The following is a 23,028-nucleotide window of genomic DNA, read 5'->3' on the forward strand; positions in this document are numbered from 1 at the left end:
CGATTCAGCCAGGCCGCACACCCCTCCCCTACATCCCTACCGTCCTCCCCCAGTGTTTGAATCTGCTACCCCAGTTTGTCTGCTTGTACTGAATTGCATTTATTTATGTCATTGCTATACTCGGTGCTCGGGAACGCATCCCTACAAACCTATGTATTATTCCCTGTTATACAAGTTTTTGCTATACAAGCAGACTACAAGGAACATATCTACTCGTATCATCAAGATTTTACTGTAATATTCAATCATTGATTACAATAATATGTGGAAAATCTATACAGTACTGTACAGTATACTTCTGTATAGCATTTTACACACCAATATGTACTTAAACATGCCCCAATACCTGTACTTTACATGATTAGCCAGCTGACAACATGTGTGTTGCTTGTGAATCTTAACAATATCAATTATGTAGACTTCATGGTATACAGTAATAATGTACACTTGGTAAAAAAAAAATATCTTTCAGGAGAGGTCCTATGAATTTGGAAATGAACAGTCCTGTTGTTTCTCTAGGGTTGGTAGATGTGATTGAGACATTCCCTACCTATTATGGTAGGTCTAATTTAGTTACTTCATTCAAAATATAAAATTAGTTCATTGCATTATGATTGGTGAAGAACAGTATGCCTCATTAGCCTTTATCAAAAGCCTTCATTCACAAGTTATTTTGTTACGCACAAGAATTGTAAAGTAATTTTTTACCGAGTGTACGGTACATGAAAAGTGTCGCTGCAATATACTGTTACGTGTTGTGGGCTAAAAACAAAATCCTACAGTGTCACTGAGAGTGTATACTGTACAATACAAAGAAGGTGCATCATGTGATACAAGTGCAATGAGTTAATACTCGGGAGTGACTGTCAGTGTGAGCCATTCCCATTTTCCCACGGTGACAGACAAAGGTCACGCCCATTTTTTATCATTCTGGGTTAATTTCTGGGCGTTTTTTTTGGGAGGGGGGGGGCCTAGTGCTGGCATGTCATTTAATTATAATATCTTGTAGCGACATAGGGTTTAAAGGAAAATAGTTTGGTGAGGAGGTAATATTATAAGAAAATGTAGTTAAGATGCCTCTTATCATAAGTATTTTTGAAACTGGAATAAAAAAAAATTATATTGAGAAGGTTTTACAAAAACATAAAATATCTTTATTGACAGTTTAATAAACATAAAGTCATACACAACTGTTGCTGACTGTGATACCAGATCAAGAAGGTGAGTTGCACGACATGCCATCAGAGATTGTCCTGTGGGAAACATTGGGAAATTGAGGCAGTGTGTGTTACAGTTCATTCCCATGGTTTCCTTTCTTCTACCTCAAATGCTGAACTGCTTGTGACAACCCACACATGATAAAATAAAAACCATGCAACTGTCATACACAGCACACCTGAACTAAAGGTTAATGCAATCTTGGCCCTTTTTCCAATCATATGATTCTTAACATTGTTTAATAATGACAAATATGATGTTCCAAGGGAACATATGGGTATAGGTTTATAGGTTTAGAATAGATTTAATAATATAAAATCAAATTATAAATCTGCTTTTATTCCTCATATTTAAGCCCACAGTTCTGTCCAGCATCATTATCTTCAAATAGATAATATGAAAATATACTGCCTATGCCCAAATTACATTCAATCTGACCACATCAAGACCAATGCAACATACAGTACTACAGTTTTTGTCAATTCAGTGACATAGCTTGTAGACAAAGTAAAGGACAAAATTATATTAGGATCCGCTATCACACTCATGCACAAAACTCTTCTTGGTCTTAAATGGCCAATTCAAAGTTTCCATTGAAAATATCACCTGTACTCAGGGATGAATATTATTGAAAATGTGAAAGTTCAATAAGGTTCTGATCAATGAATTGCTGAGTGACTGACTGAAGTATCAGCCAATTAAGACCAGCAAAACATCTGCATTTCTAATATCTTCAATATACATAAACTGTACCTACCATTTACTTTGGTTTTTCTGGTTTAATAGAGATTACCAAGTCACAGATATACTGCAGATACAAAAGGCCCACCCTACTTATTACTCTGTTAGAATAGCAAAAATACATTCACACACACACTTTGTTCATGGATCAATAAAAAAAAAATATATATATATATAAATAGCTAACATAACGACTGGTACACTCAATCATCAAATTATTATAAATCAAAAACAAAGTTGATATTTATTAATATGATATATAATCCAAAAAAAAACCCAAAAAGTGCCAATGAGTTTATGGAAATTCCTGCACCCAGAGTGAGCACTGGTACTGTACTGGAAAAAGTGGAGCCTAGAAAATAATGGCAATTCCACACATGTCATCTGCATTGAACTTCAATAACAAAACTGAAAGTTCAAATACAAAATCCTCTGTGCAACTACATTAATTGTATCACAAAATTTGTTTTCAGAGGAGCTGTGTCTGGCATATGGAATGTTTTATACCACTGACAAGTTTAAAATATTTTTTTTTTCTGAAGGATCCTCTTCAAACTGAAAAATATGTATTTGTTAATCACACTCAAAAATCATTGCATCTTCATAAAGAACCAAAGAATAATTAATTTCAGCCTAAACAGACACAGTGTAGATGAACAAAGTATATATATACACCTTTAAATACCTTGTGATTCATACATTATCATTTCAAAATCTTCTTACCAACTCCACCTACCAAAGCCTCTTAAGAAAATAATGCACAGTATTATACTATTTATCAAGCTCTCAGGGTAAAAAAAAATCCTGCCTTCCAACTTGTAAGTTTTACAGGATGATGTACCAATCTAAAAGTTTTCATTCATCACTGGGGAAATGTTGAGCAGAGAACATGAAATGTGATCCAATTATGCAGTCAGCAAGCACAGGGAATAATAATTAAAATAACAATAATAGGTTTTAAATTCATCTGTTAAATATTCCTTCATTGTTATCATACAATCACTGCATATCAAGACTCACATAATTGCTTTTTATACTGTACCTATATTTTTAAGATGCTGTCATGTGTTCATAAATGACCTTCTGATTCTGAATTAAATAAAATTTAAAATAAATTACCAAATGACATACTAGCAACACTTAATGCCTCTTATTATTGGTGAAATTACTTACTAGTAACACTTAATGCCTCATAGCACTGGTGAAACTGTTCCAACTATCATAGCTGATAGGTACAGAACTCGCATTTTCTTGTAAAATCTAGGAAAACTAAAAAAATGCTGCAATGTGCAAAAGGAAGAATTACATACAACTAAACTTTCAACACAACACACACTTCAGATAGAGAACTATCACATAAGAGAGAAATCCAACCGTTCAGACACATTGCCCAATGATTAACGCTAAGTTAACACTATCAATCCTCAGCCAACATTCCTAGTCTTTCATGTATATGATATAACATTTATACAATATGATGTGCATTTCTACTGAACTCATTCTTAAATCTGTCTTAAGAACATAATTAAGCTGGTTGATAAGGAAATGGATTTTTGGTATTGCTGCAAGAGAGAATGAATGAAATGGAAAGTCAATAAATCCTTTGATTCTCCATGCTATCAAGTTATGAAGCCAATATGAGCTAAACTTTCTAAACAAGCTAACCAAAAAGCTGGGCCCCCCTGTACCACAGTAACAGCTGGACACATGCAAGTTATACTACTGTGGAAATATCAATCACCCCAGATTATAATCCATAGCCGAGACTGAGGCTACCTAAGCTTCATTATTTATAGAAGACTAGTTAATGGATTGGAAACTTATAAAAAGCACTTCATGATCATATGGTAAGCTACATAAGATATTTCTGACCTAAAATTTTTTAATCTAACTGCAAGTATAAAAAAATATTCATTGGATAATTTATTTTTCTTTTATGAAAGTCATAACTGCAACTTGTGTGCACTAGACACAACTTTGGTAACTACAGGTATACATTACCAGATGTTGGTGGTTGCTGTAAATAAATTTGCAGATTTTTTCATCTATGCAATGAACTCAACCCCTGATGTTTCAGATTCATCTGCAATAACACTAGATGTATACACTCTTACATACTTTTAGTTTCATTATAAGTTTAAATAGTTGTAATTAATAAGAAATTCAAATAAAAAACACACACTCTGTCAATCAAAATATACATCAATTTACATCATGTTCAGATACTCTACACACACTCCTTTATCTTTACAATGTAACAGACAGCATCTAGGCTTAATGCAAATGTGATGAGTATAAATCTGACTTTATTTTGGTTAATTCCTCTCATCACTATCCAAACAATCATGCACCATTTCATTATACTGAGTTACACCACTAACCAACACCCTCAATGCAAGCTTTGATCATCAGCTTCCAAGTGGTGTATGGTATAGTTGCCAAGAGCTTTCTACAGACCTATCTAGTCTGTATTTCTCTACTTCATTCAGTGCTCTCACATCAACCTCAAGACTTCTATCCATCACAAAGGTCCTCAACCCTACTGACTGCTGCCCAAATGGATCAGAGATTAGCAACAACCACCTCCTTGTCCACCTGCTGCTCCCTGGTTTCCAGTTAGACCTGCACCACTTGGAGAATGCTGAGGGCCAATCTTTATACCATTTGCCTGCAAAACCAGATACAATATATTCTGAGAATAAAATATAATAATATCTACACTTAGATATGGAAGAAATAGATAACAGGTTCAAGTAATCTATTTCAAAATTCCTGCCATTGAAGAAAAAAGAGAGACTCATTAGCGGTTAAGTTCAGAGATTTAGGGAAGGGGAACAACATACAAGGTCATATGCAGAAAAAGCCATATTCAAACCTGCCTTAATATTGCTAAAAATCTTTTTATAAAACTGATCATAAACCTCCCCCATGACAATGAGAATCTCTTCATATTACCATTTAAAAAAAATTTATCCCAAATTCCTCTACTACCGAAAACCTGGAACGTAAATGAAACATTAGTAATTCATGGACTGTAAAACTAGTGTTCATTAAGAACTACCCCCAACAATGCAGGTGGCTGCATTTACAAGGTTCCTTACAAGGAATGTAATATGTTCTACTTAGGTCAGATGGGCAAAGATCTTATAATTAAACAGCATAAATTCACTAATATCTCCGTTAGCCAGAATCCCTCAAACCCGTAACTTTCCAATAGCTGGAATTTCAATTTTCTTGGAAAATTATTCCCAAAGCCGGAATTTTCCGGAAAAATTCTGGCTTTGGGAACGATTTTCCGAGGGGCACACTTTCCAGAAAATTCCAAGAAAATTTTCCCATTACCCGGAAAATTCCGGGGATGGGGGAATATTTTTTCTGGGTTTAAGAGGTGAAAATCAGTCACATTTTCTGGAAATTCTGAGAAAATTTTTCCATTACCCAAAAAATTCCGGAAAATTCTGGGAATTAGGGATATTTTTCCGGGTTCGAGAGATGATGTACAGTCAGCCAAAGATGCACCGACCCCATCCTGGATCTCGTGCTCGTAATTTTACCTGGCAATACTTGGTAAAGTAAGGCTGTATGTAAAGGTGATTGTGATTGGTTGATTTATTTTCGGCTGTATCACTGTCAGGTTAAATATTAAATAATCCAAAGGTAGAATTTTTATAATAATAAACTATTCATTGTTATTTAAGGTCATAAGAAGTTTCCAAATGTTCTTATATTTGCTTAAATAATGAAGAAAATTTGATCTGAGAATCTTGTGGCAGTCCTCGTTCCTCATTGTAGTTGCCACTTCATAATATAATTTCTTCATTATTTAAGCAAATATACGAACATTTTGAAACTTATTACCTTAAATAACATTGAATAGTTTATTATTATAATAATTCTACCTTTGGACCAATGAGAAAGCCTATGAGGCGTGACATCATGAAAGTTGTGGCATTTCTTGTAGGCTGACGCGGTTTGAACAGGAGTCTGTGTTGGAATTTTGTGGAGGGAGGTGTGTGACATCTGTGTGGCGAAATGGAAGGTATTTGGGTGTACTCTATTTGGTAAATCCTAAGTTCCCATTTGTTCCAAAGTCAACGAGTTGGCTACAGTCAGCATTTGCAACGTCCAAACTACTTGTGAAAGACAGCTGCTAGAAGCAAGGAGGAGAAGAGAAGTGAGAAGAGGATGTCCAAGAGGAGTGACACATACTGTTCTGGAAAGCTCTTGTCCCGTTGGTAGCTCTATTAAGGATCCGCCCCATAGGCACCTACCAGTGTAGATGTGTCATGCCGAACCTGATGGAGTGAGGGAAGCATGCAACGGTGTAACACAACAGTTCACGAAGGTGTTAGTACGGATGGGATGGTGGTCACTGTGGATATGAGCGATGCTGTGTGTCCTGATCGGAGTTGGAGGAGAAGATTCTGGTGGAGTTGTGAGAAGAGAAGGAGAGGATCCTATGTCCTGTGGGATTGACATTCCCAGTGTTAAAAATTGACTACCTAGCTGGTCCCCCCACTATTGGAAAAGCTCCCGTTCCCGTTATGAGTTCTGAAACTAGGCCGCCCAGTAAGCTTCTACCATCGTGGAATGAGGCTATGCCGCTGAAATTAGTTACCAGGGAAGAGGTACAATCGATATGTCTTATTCGAGTAACTCGAGGCAGTTAGTACGTAGTAGATAATGTAGTCAAGAAACTCCACGTCTCCAGAAACGATTTGTTCACTCATAGAAGATGGAAGCTGAAAGGCAGTGAAAAGTAAGCAAGTGTCTGTGGGCGACCTGCCATCTGCAAATGTTAACTCTGTATCTCTGCCTGCTGCCAGATGTACCATCATCAATTGTGAGATGAGAGACCAGCTGAACAACAGAAAATAAGATATTCAAAATGTATGTGTGAGATAAGATCCACGATATATCAGAATGTGTAATGGGCAAACGCACCCAGTAAGGTCATCCTTAAGCGGTCGAAAACACAATCAAAATCACAGATCCAAACAAAAACAAACTATATAACCTCTGCATGGAATGTCAGGACCCTTCTGGATACTGGCACAAATGAGTGTCCTGAAAGAAGAACAGTCCTTGTGGAAAAAGTGCTGGCTAGGTATATCATCGACATAGCAGCCATTAGTGAGTCCCGGCTCCCAGACAAGGGTCAACTCACAAAATGGAGGTCTAGCTATACCTTCTTATGGAAGGGTAAGCCTGCTGCAGAGAGAAATCGCATTTATGGAGTTGGCTTTGCCATCAGCCAACGCATCCTACACAGGCTAACTGAAATGCCTATTCGAATCAATGAGCGCTTCAGGACGCTCCGAGTCCCACTGAATCACTCACGTCATGCCTTTTTCATTAGTGCTTACGCCCCAACACTGGATGTAGAGGATGACATCAAGGAGGCCTTTTACGCCGACTTCGACAGAATGCTAACCTCTATCCCCAGAGAAGATAAGGTTGTGCTCCATGGTGACTTCAATGCTAGAGTTGGCAGAGATGTTGACACTTGGCAGGGAACCATAGGGAGAAATGGTCTAGGCAAGTGTAATACCAACGGCCTACTTTGTAACAGCACCATTTGCATTATAGAAATATTTACCCAAATGTATAATACCAAATTATTCATTAACTTATTCAACTGTGCCTCAGCTGTTGATATTATGCATAGCTGAGGTTGCAGTTCCTTCGGGGAGCAAGCGAGGTCTGGCTGAGGTCAGCTCATCTTAGCACAACCGTATATCTGACGTGTTTCCTTTCTCACACTACAGAGGGCAGCCGAGGTCAACCATATCATAACATACCTGGCCTGCTCATCTCTCTCTTGATAATAAAGTCTGGGGAGAGATCAGACTCATATCACTTGTTACCCAGTGAACACCCCACTTAAGTGTTCTCCTATAAGTGCACTAAGACTCTTCCCTTGCAGAGAAGGCACAATATACAGCCACTCCTCGACTTATGACGGGGTTAGGGACCCAAATCCAGGTCGTAAGTTGAAAATGTGAAGATAATACAGTCATGCGCCGGTTAATGTCCGACAGAACAACACCGATCGCATATACGTCCGTGCTCCACCCCCCCCCAAAAGTGACGCCTGTTGGACCACCACTCCACGATCCCCTGACAGAGACACGATGCTCCTCCCGATACTGGTCAGATATTATGAGTTAAAGGAATATGCTTCCTTACTTAAGCTTTTTTTAAGCATTTGCCTACAGGTGAAATGTTAACCTACATCTATTGAGGATAAAATCTTTCACCTACAAATTGACAATAACACATTTGCTGTAATCAGACATATCTAGCTGCCTCAACAATTGCAACCCCAGTTGCAACTGGGGTTGCAATTTCAAATTCTGTGGCATAACTAAAAATAGTAAAGTTTCTGGTGCACTCTAAGATTAAGAGAGAAAACGGAGGACTCAGGCGTCCTGATGTGAGAGAAAACGGACTCGTATGACGGGGGACTAAATAAAAAAAAGCATAGCTACATGTTTTGTGGACTACAGTATTAAGCGTACCCTTTTCATCACTTTGTAATAAACCTAGCCATGCCTGTGTGTGTTTATGATATTTACCATAACATTATATATATATTTAGTGGGTCTAAATGGTCGTAAAATGGGAAACTTGGGGTTGGGTCTTGGGTGCCTGAACCAATTAGAATAAATCCCATAGGTTCTGTACTTTCGTTATCGGCGGGGTCCCAATTAGGCGCGATAACCAAGGGATGACTGTACTGTACTGTATATACTTGTGACACTGGCCAGTTGCTTCTGGTGTTATGGTACAGGGGTACCAAGTGACAGCACTAGGATCCCGCTTCCTCTACCAATGAATAAACAATTAAAATTTAAATTGAAAAAAAACAAAAAACATTCAAATAAATTGCTATCTTACAAGAATCTGTAGCGTACTGTATGTGGCCAGTTGTCAATTCTCTTTGTATGGGCACACAAATGTACGTACATGTAGATATCTCACACTCAGGAATGAGGTAGGATAGAAATTCACAATGCGCTTTCTGTATATATATTGTTGTACAGCGCAGTGCTTAGGAGTGACTAGGTGAGGAGAAACTTGCTCAGAGGGTGAGGAGGTTTCTGGGGAAGCTGAGTGGTGAGGAGCTGTGAGAGATGTTGCTGGTCCAGTAGCCGAGTGTAGAATGGTCTCCCTGGACAGGCATGGCCGTATTTATACAATTTACGAGGATCAGGATTTGGGGTGAGCGTAGCGAGAGGACCAATCACAGCGGCTTAAGCGTAAGGTGTGAAACGCTCTGATCCTGAACTGGAGGTTGACGGTCGAGACTAGGTCGGCGATCGTACCCCTACGTCCTCTGCATAGACCTAGTCTCTCGGCGTAGCTGGCTGTACGCTGATTGGCTGGTAGGCACGCGGCCGGAGCTCAGTTGGGAGTTGTAGGGGAGAGGAGCCACTACAAATCCCTCCAATGTAAGTTATATTCACCCAGGTCGTTTGGGTGGAAAATTATGAGAAGAGATTAGTCACTCTTAAGTAATGATAAATAAACACGCAGGCAGGCCTTCAGTGCCAACTGTCAAATCTTATCTCAAATAAATAAACAAACAAACAAACAAACAAACAAACGCCAGACATCTCTTTCTCCCACCACCCGCAGCACAACGAGTCACCCCATGCAGCATCTCGTGTTGTACTCTCAAAGCATCAGTGTTTCTGTGTGAAATGGCCCCTAAAATACTGCTTAGTGTCAGTGCTAGTGAAGCTAGTGGAGAGAAATGTAAAAGGCAAGGCAAGTCAGTGATGACCCTGACAAAGAAAGTTTTATTATTAGATAAGTTAAAAGAAGGGATGAGGGCTACCGCAGCTGGTCAGTTGTTTGGTATAGGTATACAGTAGTGCAATAAGGTAGCATAAGTTGCTGTTGGCGGTTTTGCCAATTTGCACCATATCTTGGAACCTATCCACGTTCATGGCAAAGGTCTACTGTAGTGAAGTCACAAAGCTTCGCAACTGCAACCACAACTACATAAATTATCACAACCTGTACTCAAATGTACTAAGTTAATTACTAAAATTTTTATGTCTACTACAAAAAACCGGAATGTTCACTTTCCGTGGTGCGTGTGCCCCTTTACGCGGAGAGCGGCTGGCGGTCCTCTCACGCCGCGCCATTTTTGGATCCAAACCTCCCGCCATGTTGTGTAAGCGGCGCGAGTAGGTTTCGCAGTGTATGTCTTTGTTGCGTTATCGGTGACGTCATATGACGTAGCGGACTGTGATTGGGCAAAGCATCCTTACCTCCCTCCCTGCTAGCTGTGATTGGTTTAATGTAGTACTATGACGTGCCCCGCCACGGGAGCGTTCAAGCCCCTCGACCTACCGCATCAGTTACACCCCTCCAGGCTACACCATGTACATCGGTATCCATTGTTCCATAAGAATGGCTTCCACCGGACCACCACCACCACCACAAAGAAATCTTGCATTACCTGGACCCAGCCGCCCTAAGCCAAAGAAGACACGACGTTCCTTAAGCTATGAAATTAAATATAAGATCACACAAGAGTTGGAGAAAGGAACAAGACAGGTTGATCTCGCGTGCCAGCATGGTGTTAACGAGTCTACGATCAGGACAATTAAGAAGGATGCAGCCAAGATAAAGGAGCACATGAACATCACAAAGTCTACAGGTGCTTCTATGATCAAGTATTGCCACAACCAGGTGCTTCTCAAGACAGAAAAATTACTTGTGAGCTACTTGGTGCGTCAGGCGTGACGGAACATGGCGGTGGACATGCGCTCAATTAAGGAGTACGCACGTGAACTGTATGCTGCAGTGTCACGAAAGATGGGAATTACAGACCCCAAACCCTTCAATGCTTCCTCTGGGTGGTTACAGAAGTTTAAGAAGAGAAACAAGATCACCAATATCAACATTGGTGGTGAAGAAGCTAGTGCTGACCGTGTTGCGGCTAGGGAATTTCCTCCGTTTTTACGTGAGATTATGGAGGAAGGACAGTACACTGACAACCAGGTGTTTAACATGGACGAATCTGGTCTTTTTTGGAAAAAGCTACCTTACAAGACCTTCGTTGTGAAGAATGCCAGCAAGTGTCGGGGCCGGAAGTTGCAGAAGGAGCGCATCACCGTCCTGTTTACCACCAATGCCTCTGGTACCTGTAAGCTCAAGTTATCGGTGATCCACACAGCATGCAAGCCACACGCCTACAAGAGCATGGACATGGCCAAGCTAAATGTCCACTGGCTGACCGCACGTAAGGCGTGGATGTTCTCTACACTGTCCCTCTCCTGGTTTGATGACTTTTGTTCCCGATGTGAAGAAGTTCTGTGAGCAACATAATGTGCCATTCAAGATTTTGTTGCTGCTGGACAACGCACCAGAACACTCGCCCCTACTGTTAGATCGTCACCCCAACGTAAAAGTGGTCTTTCTTCCTCCCAACACTACGTCTATATTACAGCCCATGGACCAAGAATTTATCTGTAATGTAGAAGCTGCATTCTCTGCTAAAAAATTCAACCTCCTGAACGACTACACCAACACCAAGGAAGAGTTGCGTAACCTGAGTGACACCAACACCGATAGGAAGAGCGAAGACGACGAGAATCAACAGTTGGCAGAGCAAGAAGTACTTTTAAAACAATTCTGGAGAACATTCAACGTCAAGAAAGCTGTGGACTTATTGGTGGAGGGATGGGATCAGCTGTCTGTAGCAACTGTTCGTCACGCATGGAGACATGTGTTGCAAGGCATTCCGGGCGTTAGGCAGAGTAAATCTGTGACTGGTGAGGTTCAGACTGTTGCAGTGGCAATGGACCTTGCCAGAGAAGCTGCGCAGAGTGTTACAGTTGCAGGCTTCTCTGAGACCACCAACGACGACATCCTGGAGGTGATAAGGGATCCTCATGTGACTACTGACGAGATGGTAGATGATGATGACGTCAGTGAAGAGGCAGGTGGTGCGTCATCCCAAGAAGAGCGCCGCTTATCCCATAGTAATGTTAGGGGTGCCATCGAGTGTAATGAGAAAGTCAAGCTCCTCCTTTCCGACGACCCTGACGCAAACAGGTATGAAATCTTCACTACCCAGCTGTTGCAGACTATGGAGCCCTACATCAAGGTTTATCACGACAACATAAACACCAGCTGTCGGCAAAGCATAACAGAGTTCTTCGCCCGCAACCCACCACAGCCGGCCCAAGCTAGTGATAGTGACAGAGGCAGAGACAGTGATGATGACTTTGAGGGATTTGTCAGGGAGGCACTAGTAAGTGTGGATGACACCGATGAAGACTCACCTGAGGGCCAGTAGCCTGCCCTCTGCCTCGGAACCAGCCTCCATTCCCCTACGCCAACCCATCTCTTCTACTAACGTAAGTGTTAACCCCAACCTTGTTTTTTCTAACCTAACCTTCAGTTTATTCTTCTCTTATTGACTGATCCCTTCTATATTATGTGTGGGTGAATACCATCATAAAGTTAAGATGTTATTTTTAGTAAAACGTACGTATTGTGTCGGGGAAAAGTGGAGTTTGGGGGTCGGCCCGGTCTCTATTTCAATTAATCCCTTATGTTATGTTGTTCACTTTACGCGTTTCTCACTTTACGCGGGCCGCCGTGGGTTGAATTAACCGCGTAAAGTGAGGGTTCACTGTACTCAAATTAATTGCTATCTTACAATAATTCCAGCAATGCAAGTTATATTCTGCAAAGTCAAGTCGGTGACATTTTATAAGCAAAAAACTTAAACTCCCTGTCTTTTATAATCCTTGAGTCCCTGACAACTATGTATGTGTTAATCTCCCCTCCTGGCAGTCAATCCCACCTCCCAGCAGAGGATGATAACAATTAATGCAATTATATACTGTACTACACTTCTTAGCATATTTATTTGCTGGCTAAAAATATATCCAGGTACAGTATAATGTGAACTATAATTACAGTGTGTAACAAAATATAATACACAATGGATAATCAACGAATTACTTCAGTCTCATGATGCTTTTCACAGTCGTCTAAGTTCAAAGTTGATACACAAGGAGTTTCCTGGTTCAATAAAAAACTCAGGAGATGGAAATACTTTACCAGTCAAACAGTATATGTAACATCAGTGCCTGACATGGACTTTAGAGATTCTTGCTGTTGTTTATTTTCTTTCCCCCCGTTTCTCGCTCTACCTCCGCATTTACCTCAGGCATCTTTTCAAAAAATTTTTTATATACCAATGTTTTTGTGTGTCTGTCACAGTAGTCCTTGCACTTAATTTTTCAGACATTGTTCACTTTTATAAGATTTCAATGAATTTGGTTACAAATCCCCATAAAAGGTTATTCAAGTCCGACATCTCGTCATGGAGACTGCATTTGGAGTGAGCAAATTGTCACACTTGCCTCGGCATGTTCTATTTTAACTGCACAGTTCCAGTTTGTATAATTAAATTTTCTGTCACTGACAGTTATTACACAAGACAAGATTTTGGCCTGTACAGTTATGACCTACAAGTTACAACACACTCAAATGCCACTTCCTATAACACCTTCCACATTGATATCCAAACCACAAATTTAAGACACTATCTATATCACTACCCAGAACACCTCCCACACCCTCTACAAACAATTAAGTCAGCAACTATAGGGGAAGCAATACTGATATAGCAAGGCCTTACTGAACAGCATGCCCTTCAAATTTACGGGGTTTGTTCTCAAAATGGCCTTGAATCGCCAAATCCGCAAATAAAATTTGCTGACCAGGGGGCGGGGGGGGTACATTTTTATTGTGTACAAAGAAACGTATATTCCCTTTACGTGTTTGCCCTTAGGACAATTATTGCTTTTACCTGTATTGTATATACCGTAAGTTGCGGCGTATAAGTCGACCTCAAGATTTTTAGTTCAAAATTCAGGTTTAAGCCTGTACTCGCCGTATAAGTCGACCCCCTAAGGCCCAAACATAGGCTAGGCTAGAACTGAAATGTGGATATAGCCTTTGGCAAAAGTGTGTAATAAGGCCACGCCGCTTTCATCAAGACACTTACCGGAATACCTTTCAATATTTGTTATAAATATTATGTAGAAGAACTCTGGTAAACACCAAGCCAAAATCAGCACCTCCAATAAAATATTAATTGTTTACACAGCATAAGAGTATAGCACCTTGATAGCACCGCTATATACGGTATGATAGTAGAAAATTATGGTACACCTGGCTTACAATCCGCCATTTGCATCAGCTGGTGTAAACAAACTGCCACTGGTTCCAACACCACGCGGCCAGTTGCAAAACTATGGGTCCTTTACACTGTCGGCACAAAGCTTAGACTTAGACTGTCATCCACTTATTGACCTCACCATACACTGAATTTACTATTTCATTATACAGTAATCTCTAAGTTAAATATGTTTCCCAAACAAGAATTTCAGTAGGAAATATTAGCGGCAGGCCACGGGAGTTATGCTAAGTGATGCACAGCAACTGTTAGGCAGGCTGTTCCACTTGTTTACCACTCTGTGGTAAAGCTTCACATTTTATACTCGGCGTATAAGTCAACCTCTGGTCTTGGAGAGGTTTTTTCAAGCTTAAAATGTCGACTTATATGCCGTGTGTATCCACACACACACACTCATATACAGTAGAACATCAAGTTTAAGAGATTAAATTTAAGTTTATTCATTTAAAGCGACACCCACAATTACGGACAAGTTTTAATTTAAAGCGAATCTTTCTTATTTTGCGAGAGTTAAGCTGGCGCATCATAATTTAAAATTTTTTCGCCTAATGTTTATCTGGGCACGCAACACTCTCCTAAGGGTAAAGCTGAACTGTACATGTACTAAAAATAAAGTACAGGTTGTACCTCTCTAGTACGGCATTCTGTGGTCCGGAAACTCCCGTGGTCCGGAACGATTTTAGTTTGTCCCATAGGGTAGATAAGCAGCTTTTTTTTTTTTTCTTTTTTTTATCTGAATTATTATTATTATTACAGGAGTATTAAATTTTTGCCCCTCAGGCTCCAATGTGGGTCAGTGACCTATGCCCAGGTGGGCTAATCCCCGTAAAAAAACAACAACAAAGCCGCGGGAAATTAAGGTTTGTTTACATCCGGCAGTTCGGCTGCTCTCTCTCTCTCTCTGCTTGTCTATACAGAGTACAACATTTAACCCTTCAATATATATGAGCAGTAAATAAGTGTTGCTTTCATATTCTTATGTAGAGTAATGACGATATATTTTCACATGTGCGCACTTACATACGAGCAGTCTCACTTTTTTTTTTACCATTAATGGTTAGCTACTTATATTGTTCCATTTATTAACATTAAATAACATTACAGGTACTTCAAGCAACCATATTCATTTTTTACATTAATTTTACTACAGCTAAACTCAGGGTCTTATTTTCTTCAGTTTTATATGTAGAACCAATCAGTCACTGGTTTCGTAAGCTTTAACATAAACAATGCCGGCAGCCGTCTCGTCTCCTCTAATATTCCACGTATTATTAATAAATTGTATTGTTAATTTTGCACACACGTACATTAATTCAATAAAAACAAATTCAGAAACATTAATTAATATATATATGAACAGTAAATAAGTGTTTGCTTTCCTATTCTTATGTAAAGTAATGACGATATGTTTTCACGTGTGCGCATGCGCACTTACATATGCGATCTCTCTTTTTTCTTTACCATTATCGTTAGCTACTTCTATTGTTCCATTTATTAACATTAAATAACATTACTTAAAACAACCATATTAATTTTACTACAGCTACAACCAAGGTCTTATTTTCTTCAGTTTTATATGTAGAACCAGTCAGTCACTGGTTTTGTAATCAACGAAAACAATGTTGTGTCATTTCCTCGTGTGTTTTAATATTCTACGTATTATTAATGAATTTTATTGCTCATTTTGCACACATAAACATTAATTCAATAAAAAACACATTCAGTAATAAACAATAATGAATCTTTTGTACATAAGAGAAATGACGCTGTTTACACGATTATGCACGTCGTCTGCACGTTGGCGGGCCATTCAAACCCGTCGAAATTCAAGTTTCCGCCATCAAAATCTTTATTTATTTATTTTTTTGTGTTCCAATAAAATACGTTAAGAATTAAAAACTCGCGAAATTTGAGAAGCTACTATACGACATTTAACCCTTCAATATGTCTTCAAAGAGACCATGATACAGAGAAAGTGGTGCTAGTGCTTCCAGGCATAAGCACAAGTCACTATCTATCCAGGAAAAGGGTGAATTTCCATGGTCCGGCAATTTCCATGGTCCGGCACCGGTCAGGTCCCGAGGTTGCCGGACTAGAGAGGTACAACCTGTACTAAATGATTACTAAAATTTCTGTCTAGTGCAAACTATTGCATGATTATATTCAAATTAATCACTATCTTATAAGAATTCCAGCAATGTAAATTATGTTCTCCCCGGTCACTTCTGTGACATTTTGTAAAAAAAAAAAAGAAAAAACTCAATCTATAGGACATAAATAAACAAATAAATACTTCACTAGACCTTCCGCCCCAACTGTCAAACATGTCACTGTCACCTCCTTGTCACCTCCCCCCCATCTTCCCAGTCAGGATGGGTTGGTTATAGGCTTACAGTTTTTATCTTATATAATACACAGTCTAAAGTTAGGAGAACATAATTTGCATTGCTAGAACCCTTGCAAGACAGCAAATAATTTGAATATAAACGTCATATATTTTGCACAAGATAAAAATTTTAGCCCTTTAATAAAATTAGTTAGAACTAAAATTTCTATGTCTAATGCTAACTATAGCATGTTTATATTCAAACTAATCACTATCTTATAAGAATTCCAGCATCTTAAAAGATAAAAACTTTTAAAGTCACTCTTAAGGACATAAATAAATAAGCAATAGACCTTGGCATCAACTGTCAAGCATATCAACATATCACCTCACCTCCCTCCCTCCCCCATCTTCCCAGCCAGTAAACAGACCATTTCGCAACCCTTAATTTTAGCTGTGTTGAATTATGAGTGTTTCTTTTAACATAATACGACAAAAAACAATGTTTTGTTTATTCCAGGAGATGGGCTGAGGTGCATCTGGGTAGACTGTCAGTCCTTTTAGTATTCTGTGTTTCTCTGAAGTACCAAACTAAATAATTCCATTGAAACAACACTTCGATTTAGTACGAATTCGGTTTAAAGCGACCTCTCTTGGAACATATCTCGCGTTATATCGACGCTCTACTGTATACAATACAGGTACTGTCTCTAGAACAAATGGCTCCCTGTCCCAGCCGCGAAAATGCCGGCAACTTAAAACTACCTGCAGACATTCTTGGGTATATCCAGGGTGTCATCCACGAACTACCTGGGCGTACTGTATAATTTTCTGTATTTACTTTAAATATGCAATACAGTGATATATCCATTAGCTGGAACAATTGATGCAGAGCACTTCCAGGAATGAGAGATTTCCAGGTAACGAGACGACTCTTTCAAAGCTGGAAAAAGTCCCTCATCCCCGGAATTTTCCGAGTAACAGAAAATTATGCTCAGAAGTTCCAGAAATTGTGCATTATATTACTTCTTGAACCGGGAATTTCCAGAAAATGCCCCTCAATTTCATCTCTCAAACCCGGAAAAAACTCACCCATCCCTAGACTTTTCCGAGTACTGGGAAAATTTTCTTGGAATTTTCCAAAAAATGTGAACAATTTTCCGAGAAAACTTCAATTCCAGCTATTGAAGAGTTCCGGGTTTGAGGGAATCCGTTTATGGAAAATTTACTTTACACTAACCTCATTATGGACATCAAAAACTCCTTCTTGTATCTTTTCATATATTTCCCGCGCTGTATTAATGAAAGCCTCTTCAACATTGGCAGCTGTCTTGGCAGAGGTCTCCATAAACACCAGGCCATGCTCCCTAGCAAAAGCCTCACCTTCCTCCCGTTTTACTTCCCGTCGAGAATCCAAATCACTGTTAAAGAAAAAAGGAATACTTTAATATTCATGGTGTTATGTATTTACATTAAAATACTGGCTGGTCCAGTGTTACTTTTGTTATCATGTTAATATTTGTCAATACAGATGAATACATACAGTAAAACCTTGATTACTCAGCATTTAATAACTCAGAATTTCATATAACTCTGCATGGATATGGTCTAGGAATGTATTATAGCATAACTCGGGAAATGCAAAGATATATAAAATTATCTTGGAAAACCTTGGCATATTTGGCCACCTGTGTCACCTACCATGCCTGTGTGTCACCTACCATACCTCTGTGTCACCTACTATGAAGCTTCATTCTTTGCCTGCAGTGCTGGTAAATGTTACATTTTACATTTAGTAATTACATGTACACATTATATGGGTTGATAAGTCGGAATTTGGGATAACTCAGCACTGTATAAATAATGAACTTCTATTGTGAGGGGACAGATAGTGGTGTACTGGTGCAGTTTAACCCCTTCACTACAGGAATTTACTTTTACTTTTTTATTTTTTAATGCCAGACAATGTTATTCAGCAAAAGGGGTTAAAGTATAAACATACTACACAATCTTCTTTCATATACAGTTGTACCCCACTTAACGCGGTCAATAGAACCCAGAGGGTCCCGCGTTAAGTGAAATCCGCGTTAAGTGAACAACAGAACATATGGGATTAATTCCAATAGAAACCAGCCCGACCCCCAAACTCCACTTTTTGAAGACACATAACTATGTTGTAGTAAAAATAACATCTTAATTTTATGATGGTACATGCACACAATTAATACTTAAGAGAAATAGAGAAATACAGTCGCCAAGTTAATGTCCATTCAAATAATGGACTCAACTCCCTCCCCCTCTTCTCACACTACACTGCTGGCTCTTCCCTCTCTGAGAAATTTTTGGGGGAAAACCACTAAATTTTAATAAATAATACCTCAAACTAAAGTTAGGATAATACAATTGACATTGCTGGATTCCTTGTAAGACCAGGAATATTTTGAATATAAATGTCATATATTTTGCACAAAAGATAACATATTTACTCAGAGAAAACATTTTATCTAAAATTTGTATGTCTAATGCAAAATATATGATGTTTATATTCAAAATGATCACCAAATTATAAGAATTCCAGCAATGTAAATTATATTCTGGCCGGGTAATTTGTATGAATTTTATGAGCTAAAACAAATATCTTCAGTTAATAAAAAAAAAATATTCTTCACGACACTATCTGTCAATCAAAGTACCCCACCTTGCCTCCCCCCTCTTCCAACCGCGCGGTCAGTCCCAACCCTCCCCCCCACCCCCCACCAATCCTCCCTTCAAGAGAAAGAGTGGGTGAAAAAAATAAATTTTAACATTTTGTATTAAATAATACCTCAGATTAAAGTTAGGATAATATAATTGACATTGCTGGATTCCTTGTAAGACCAGGAATACTTTGAATATAAATGTCATATATTTTGCACAAAAGATAACATATTTACTCAGAGAAAACATTTTATCTAAAATTTGTATGTCTAATGCAAAATATATGATGTTTATATTCAAAATGATCATCAAATTATAAGAATTCCAGCAATGTAAATTATATTCTGACCGGGTAATTTGTATGAATTGTATGAGCTAAAACAAATATCTTCAGTTAATAATAAAAAAAAAATATTCTTCACAGGGTAACAGATGGTCGGTCGGTCCCTCCCTCCCCCCCACCCCCCACCAACCGTCCCAAGGAGATGTGTGGGAAAACCAGAATATTTTAACTTTTTAGTAATAAATAATACCTCAAACTAAAGTTAGGATAATATAATTGACATTGCTGGATTCCTTGTAAGACCAGGAATATTTTGAATATAAATGTCATATATTTTGCACAAAAGATAACATATTTACTCAGAGAAAACATTTTATCTAAAATTTGTATGTCTAATGCAAAATATATGATGTTTATATTCAAAATGATCATCAAATTATAAGAATTCCAGCAATGTAAATTATATTCTGACCGGGTAATTTGTATGAATTTTATGAGCTAAAACAAATATCTTCAGTTAATAAAAAAAAAATATTCTTCACAGGGTAACAGATGGTCGGTCGGTCCCTCCCTCACCCCCCACCAACCGTCCCAAGGAGATGTGTGGGAAAACCAGAATATTTTAACTTTTTAGTAATAAATAATACCTCAAACTAAAGTTAGGATAATATAATTGACATTGCTGGATTCCTTGTAAGACCAGGAATATTTTGAATATAAATGTCATATATTTTGCACAAAAGATAACATATTTACTCAGAGAAAACATTTTATCTAAAATTTGTATGTCTAATGCAAAATATATGATTATTATATTCAAAATGATCATCAAATTATAAGAATTCCAGCAATGTAAATTATATTCTGACCCGGGTAATTTGTATGAATTTTATGAGCTAAAACAAATATCTTCAGTTAATAAAAAAAAAAAAATATTCTTCACAGGGTAACAGATGGTCGGTCGGTCCCTCCCTCCCCCCACCCCCCGCCAACCGTCCCAAGGAGATGTGTGGGAAAACCAGAATATTTAACTTTTTAGTAATAAATAATACCTCAAACTAAAGTTAGGATAATATAATTGACATTGCTGGATTCCTTGTAAGACCAGGAATATTTTGAATATAAATGTCATATATTTTGCACAAAAGATAACATATTTACTCAGAGAAAACATTTTATCTAAAATTTGTATGTCTAATGCAAAATATATGATGTTTATATTCAAAATGATCACCAAATTATAAGAATTCCAGCAATGTAAATTATATTCTGGCCGGGTAATTTGTATGAATTTTATGAGCTAAAACAGGCAGTCAGGCAGGGTGGCGGGTGGGGCAAATCTAAAAATAGCGTCTCGAGCCGGACACTCACCGCGTATATGTGGAAAAAATCCGTGTTAAGTGAAAGTTCAGCTCTGGCGAGACACCGCGTATATGAAAAAACGCGTTAAGTGAAACCGCGTTAGGCGGGGTAATACTGTACAGTACAATGGTAAGTTTTTCAAATACAATGGTTATAGTAATTTCTTTTTTATCATCCAATTCCTAAAACAGCTATAAAGGGTAATTTTACAGTATAGCTTAGAGGTTTCACATATCTTTATAGTTTTTTATATGAAACTGCAGCCTATTGGAAATGCTTTATAAATGTGAAAGTGTATAGAAAATTTGGACAAGCATAGTCACACATTCCTATATAGAATCATAGAATGCATTAAGCCCTCTGAGCAAGTCAGGCTCTGGTGGATTGTTCTAGTGAGACAATCTTAATGTTTAGATATAGAGTTCAATCAAATCTATGGTCAAAATAAATGTCTGGTATAGTTCAAATCCTCAAAGTAAGAATCATGATTGTTTGGGGAACCAATGAACCATGGGAACTGTCCAGTTCCTGAGGCTAGGTTCCTACATGTATTGTAATGAAGTTGGTCATGCTCGAGATCCTAAATGGTGTAGCCTATTTCCAAATTTCTTTCAAGTTTTCACTCTTTAATTGTGGTCTGGAATATGATATATGGATTCAATGAAACTACAAAAAGTCAAAACAGAACAGGGAAGAAATAAGAGCACACAATCTTCACTCACATCACCCAGGCATAATGTGGTTAATACTGGAAGCAGGTAATATAATGGCTAATCTTATGGAATAAATACATTTATAAGACAATTAAATAGTTTGGATTAGTATTGTTGCAGAGCACTTCCGGGAATGAGAGATTTCCAGGTTACGAGATGACTCTCTCAAACACGGAAAAACATCCCTCATCCCGGAATTTTCCGGGTAACGGAAAAATGTTCTCGGAAGTTCCAGAAATTGCCCATTACAGCATCTCTCAAACCCGGAAAAATATCCCTCATCCCCGGAATCTTCCGGACAATGGAAAATTTTTCTCAGAATTTCCAGAAAATATGCCTGATTTTCATCTCTCAAACCCGGAAAAAAACACCCCATCCCTGGAATTTTCCGGGTATCGGGAAAAATGTCTTGTAATTTTCTGGAAAATCGTTCCCAAATCTGGAATTTTCCAGAAAATGCCGGCTTTGGGAATGATTTTCCGAGAAAATTCCAGCTATTGGAGAGTTCCGGGTTTGAGGGATTCCGGGTAACGGAGATATAACTGTACTTCCAAAATACTTCCCAATAAGTAAAGTATTATGATTCTTTTTTTTTTTTTTTAATAATACACCTTACATTATTACTATACTATCTAGTTATCCCTTGAACACTGTTCATAGTGGACATATGGTAGTGTAGTAGTGAAGGAAATATGAAGCAATATTTCTGACGTTTCATCTTGTGACACAACGTCAGGAATATAGCTCTATCTCTTAGTTGTGTTTCCTTCACTACCACACTGCAACCTAATTATCCTTTGTAAGTCAAAACAATAATGTTCTCAAACTGTTCTCTTACCTCTTGTTGCCAATGAGCATGATGACCATGTTAGAGTTGGAGTGCTGACGGGCATCCTCCAACCACTGTGTGAGGTGGTTAAAGGTTTCCCGCCTAGTGATATCATATACTAAAAGAGCACCAGCTGCCCCTCGGTAATAAGACCGTGTGATGGATCGGAATGCCTCCTGACCAGCCTGAAATTAAAAAAAACCAAAACAATATATATATACAGTCAACCCACACTTTACGCGGTTAATTCAACACACAGGGTACCGCGGAAAGTGAGAAACGCGTAAAGTGAACAACATAACATATGGGATTAATTGAAATAGAGACCGGCTGACCCCCAAACTCCACTTTTTCCGACACAATACCTATGTTCTAGTAAAAATAACATCTTAATTTTATGATGGTACATGCACACAATTAATACTTGAGAGAAATAGAGGAATACAGTCGCCAAGTTAATGCCCATTCAAATAAATAATGGACTCAACTCCCTCCCCCTCTTCTCACACTACACTCGCTGGCTCTTCCCTCTCTGAGAAATTTTTTGGGGAAAACCACGAGATTTTAAGGTATAGTAATAAATAATACCTCAAACTAAAGTTAGGATAATATAATTGACATTGC

At 38.4% G+C, this 23,028-nt stretch overlaps 1 protein-coding gene across 1 annotated transcript; it reads right to left on the reverse strand.

Annotated features, from left to right (window-relative positions):
* Window positions 1-1,149: 1,149 nt before the first annotated feature.
* On the reverse strand, window positions 1,150-22,589 carry LOC121872911 (ras-related protein Rab-2A; the record flags this gene model as incomplete). Its single annotated transcript, XM_042376017.1, is given in 3 exon segments — window positions 1,150-4,627; window positions 17,761-17,941; window positions 22,414-22,589. Coding segments are annotated over 3 exon segments (456 nt in total), but the record flags the coding sequence as incomplete, so codon positions are not given.
* Window positions 22,590-23,028: the final 439 nt, after the last annotated feature.

The sequence above is a fragment of the Homarus americanus genome, unplaced genomic scaffold (assembly GCF_018991925.1).
Source record: "Homarus americanus isolate GMGI-L3 unplaced genomic scaffold, GMGI_Hamer_2.0 scaffold11022, whole genome shotgun sequence".
NCBI classification, from domain to species: Eukaryota; Metazoa; Arthropoda; class Malacostraca; order Decapoda; family Nephropidae; genus Homarus; species Homarus americanus.